Source organism: Falco naumanni, chromosome 2 (assembly GCF_017639655.2).
Source record: "Falco naumanni isolate bFalNau1 chromosome 2, bFalNau1.pat, whole genome shotgun sequence".
In the NCBI taxonomy this organism is placed as follows: Eukaryota; Metazoa; Chordata; class Aves; order Falconiformes; family Falconidae; genus Falco; species Falco naumanni.
This window is the reverse complement of record NC_054055.1, coordinates 58491390-58492889: the sequence shown is the minus strand read 5'-3', so window position 1 is coordinate 58492889 and position 1500 is coordinate 58491390. Positions and strand designations below refer to the sequence as shown.

The 1500-nt window shown below is 56.3% G+C and overlaps 1 protein-coding gene across 1 annotated transcript; it reads left to right on the top strand.

Annotated features, from left to right (window-relative positions):
* Positions 1-226: 226 nt before the first annotated feature.
* LOC121083728 (G-protein coupled receptor 183-like) lies at positions 227-1500 on the top strand. The gene has a single exon (XM_040584382.1). It carries the CDS (start codon positions 227-229, stop codon positions 1337-1339), a length of 1113 nt encoding a protein of 370 aa, XP_040440316.1. The 3' UTR covers positions 1340-1500.

Here is a 1500-nt window from a genome sequence, read left to right as displayed (position 1 = left end):
GGACTTAAAAAAAAAAAAAAAAAAAAAGAGGAGCTGGTGACAAGAGACGACAATGAGTCACAGCCTTTGGTGAGACGCTCGCACCGAAATCACAAGAGATGCGTTTTTCCAAATGACTCGATCTGTGTGCTGCCAGGGGGGTGGCAGGGAGCAGGGGACAGGCCTTTCGCTTTGTGAGGAGGGCTGGCCCTACAGGGGGTGTCGAGCTTGATAAACTGCAGATGTAATGTCTGTTCTTATTCCAAAGGAGAGGGCAAGAGCTCGTGAGGCACCACGGAAAATGGCTGTTGCAGAGGACATGTTCCCGCCCGCCAACCTCACCTCGGGGAACCAGAGCGGGTGCAACGTGCACAACCACCACTTCTCTGCCAAAGTCACCTTCTCCCTCTTCTACACTGCCCTGCTGGTGTTTGGTGCCTGCGGGAACATCCTGGCCCTCTGCATCACCTTCCAGCGCAGGAAGAAGAAACTCAACTCCACTGACCTCTACCTGGTGAACCTGGCCCTCTCTGACGCCCTCTTCACCCTGGCACTGCCGGGCAGGATTGCCTACTATGTCCTGGAGTTTGACTGGCCCTTTGGGGACTGGTTCTGCCGGGCCACAGCCTTCATTTTCTACATGAACACCTATGTGGGCATCTACTTCATGACCTGTGTAAGCGTGGACCGCTACATTGCTGTGGTGCGCACCAGGCACCCTGGCAGGATCCGGAAGATGAGCCGTGCCAGGGGTGTCTGTGTCCTCATCTGGTCCTTGGTGTTCCTGCAGACGGCACCGCTGCTTTTTCGGCCCATGACACGGAGGATGGGGGACAAGCTGACGTGCATGGAGTACTTCAACTTCGAGCAGATTCCCAAGCTGCCCTACCTGCTCCTGGGGGCCTGCGTGCTTGGCTTCTTCCTGCCCGTGGGCATCATCTTGGTGTGCTATGTGAGGATCAACCTCAAGCTCTGCCAGACAGCCAAGGAGAACCCACTGACAGTGAAGAACGGGCACCATCACCGGGCCTTCACTGTCATCCTGGTGGTGCTGCTGGCTGTCCTGCTCTGCTTCAGTCCCTACCACCTCAATATTGTCCAGTTCATGGTTAGGAAGATCCTCTACCAGCCATCCTGCCATGAGCAGCAAGCCTTCAAGATGTCTCTACAAGTCACTGTGGCATTCATGAACCTCAACTGTTGCATCGACCCCATCATCTACTTCTTTGCCTTCCGGGGCTACAAGCGGAGGTTGCTCCGCATCTTCAGGAACAGTGGCTCCATGGCCACCTCCTCCACTGCCAAGACCCCCTCTGAAAGCAACAGCAACAGCCAGCTGCCTGGCTCTGTCTCTGTGTAGCAGCACAACCCCCTCACCTTTTGCTCTGGCCTGCAGCTTATGGACCATACCCAAGGGTAGGAGCCGGAGCTGGGCTGCAGAGCAGGACCAGCACCTCTGACAAGCTTCATCGCTCCTCTGCCTGGACCAGGGGCTCTTGCAAAGCCAACCTGGCCGGGACA